Source organism: Apteryx rowi, unplaced genomic scaffold, assembly GCF_003343035.1.
Source record: "Apteryx rowi isolate R43461 unplaced genomic scaffold, aptRow1 scaffold_0, whole genome shotgun sequence".
NCBI classification, from domain to species: Eukaryota; Metazoa; Chordata; class Aves; order Apterygiformes; family Apterygidae; genus Apteryx; species Apteryx rowi.
This window is the reverse complement of record NW_020447195.1, coordinates 11,093,046-11,094,828: the sequence shown is the minus strand read 5'-3', so window position 1 is coordinate 11,094,828 and position 1,783 is coordinate 11,093,046. Positions and strand designations below refer to the sequence as shown.

General features: G+C 73.1%; 1 protein-coding gene across 1 annotated transcript; it reads right to left on the bottom strand.

Moving 5' to 3' along the window:
- Positions 1 to 412: 412 nt before the first annotated feature.
- Positions 413 to 1,385, bottom strand: PDYN (prodynorphin). Its single transcript, XM_026056408.1, has 3 exons — positions 1,257 to 1,385; positions 685 to 1,027; positions 413 to 609 (listed from the first exon to the last, which is right to left on the bottom strand). Exons 1-3 carry the CDS (start codon positions 1,383 to 1,385, stop codon positions 413 to 415), a joined length of 669 nt encoding a protein of 222 aa, XP_025912193.1.
- Between the last annotated feature and the right edge of the window lie 398 nt (positions 1,386 to 1,783).

Below are 1,783 nucleotides of genomic sequence, written 5' to 3'. Positions count from 1 at the left end.
TGCATGGTTTCCAGCCCTTCTGCGTCTCTGCAGCCACGGGGGGGGGGCGGGGAGCAGGGTGATCCGCGCGAGCCCGGCTTGCAGCAGCGATCCCTAAATTAGCCACCGCGGTGCCCTGGGCGAGACCCCCACGGAGCACGGACGCCGGGCAGCCAGGCATGTCTTCAGCAGCCAGATGGGAGATGCCGTCCCCTCCGTGCACGGGGTCCCCAGGGGACGGGTAGGTGCAGTGAGGGGGTTGACGGGGGGGGCAGAGCCGGGGCTGCCTCCGTCGGGGGTGCAGCAGCACCCAGCCCGTGGTCTGTGGAGGGATGAGGCGGGGGCAATGCCGGCGGCAAAGCCGGTGGCGCTGGGCTGAGCGCGGGATGGGGCCGGGGTGGGGGGGACGACGCCGTCTCTATAGGTCCAGGCTCTATAGGTCCGAGACCTCCCCCGAGTAGGCGCTGGGGTCCTCGTCCGCCCGCGTGGCCACCTTGAACTGCCGCCGCAGGAACCCCCCGTAGCGCTTCTGATTGTCCCACTTGAGCTTGGGCCGGATCCTGCGCATGAAGCCGCCGTAGCGCTTGTGCAGCTCCGCCGGCGCCTGCCCGGCGCCCGCGGCCCCCGGCGCCGAGCTCCGCTTGGGGTAGGTGCGCAGAAAGCCCCCGTAGCGCTTGGCCGGGCCRCCGGGGCCACCGGCCGGGGGCTCCTCGCCGCCGGGACCTTCCGGCGCGGGGTAGTCCTGCGCCTCCCCGGAGGCCGCCCGCTCTCCCAGCTTGCCACCGCTGTATGTCTTGCTCCTGGCGCCCTTGCCGTGGGCGTCCTCGCCCAGCAGGGAGAAGAGATTACCCCGCGGCAGCTTCTCCGCGAAGCCGCCGTAGCGCTCGGCCAGCTCGCCAGGGCCGAGCTCCGGCGGCGCCTCGTCCTCGTCCTCCGCCGGGACCAGCTCCCTCCCGTCGGCCAGGGCCACCAGGAGCCCCAGCGCCTTCCCGCACAGCTCCCGGGCGGCGCCGGGCGGCGAGGAGCCCTGGCACTCCAGCAGGCACATCTGCAACACAGCGGCCRGCGCTCGGAGCAGGGCAGCCGGGTCCTGCTCTGGGGACATTCCCCGCTCCGAGCCCCGCGTCCCCTGAGGGCCCCGCTGCTGAGCCACCGCCCGCGGGTGCAGCGGCGCCGGGGAGGCACCCAGCCCCGCCGGCCACGCGCGAACGTGTGCACCCGCTGCTGTTTTTCCCCCTCCGCGAAACGCCCGGTGGCCGCTGGGTGCCGGCACTCACCAGGGGCCGGATGCTCTCCACCGAGTCCTGGGTGCGGGCGGCACACGTGGAGCACCGGGTCGCACAGTCCTCCGTGGCCGCCGCGGCCAGCGCCAGGCAGAGAGCCAGCGCCAGCGCCTGCCGCTCCATCCCGCGCCGCAGCGTTTCCTGGGGAAGCGAGACAGCACACGCAGCCCGTCACCGTCGCCTCCCGCCGGGACGCGGTTCCTCCCCGGGGTGAAGCCCAGCCCTTCGCGCCCTCCACAACCCCAGCCCCGAGCTGGGCTCCCGGGGACACCCCGTCTCCACCAGTGCCTCTCGTGTGCCGTTTGCGTTTTTTCTAGCGTCTCGTTTCCGAGCAATATTGCGACGGCCGCGTTCTGCACGCCGCGGCGAGGATGAATCACCAGCTCTCCCCCGCTTGGCCTTGGAGAGGAAAAACACAGCGCTCCGGAGCCGCTGGCCAGCCGAGGCGGGGGACACCCCAGGCTGGACCGGTGTTCCCATTGCCAGGCGGACACCTGCCCCTGGCCGCCCTGCCCTGCTCC

Bases quoted from the DNA above. Each gene is read 5' to 3' on its own strand.
- PDYN (XM_026056408.1), bottom strand. From the start codon at position 1,385: ATGGAGCGGCAGGCGCTGGCGCTGGCTCTCTGCCTGGCGCTGGCCGCG. The intron at 1,028-1,256 runs GTGAGTGCCGGC...GCTGTGTTGCAG, and splicing joins TGGAGAGCATCCGGCCCCTG to ATGTGCCTGCTGGAGTGCCA. The intron at 610-684 runs CCCCGGCCGGTG...AGCGGAGCTCGG, and splicing joins AGGTCCCGGCGGCGAGGAGC to CGCCGGGGGCCGCGGGCGCC.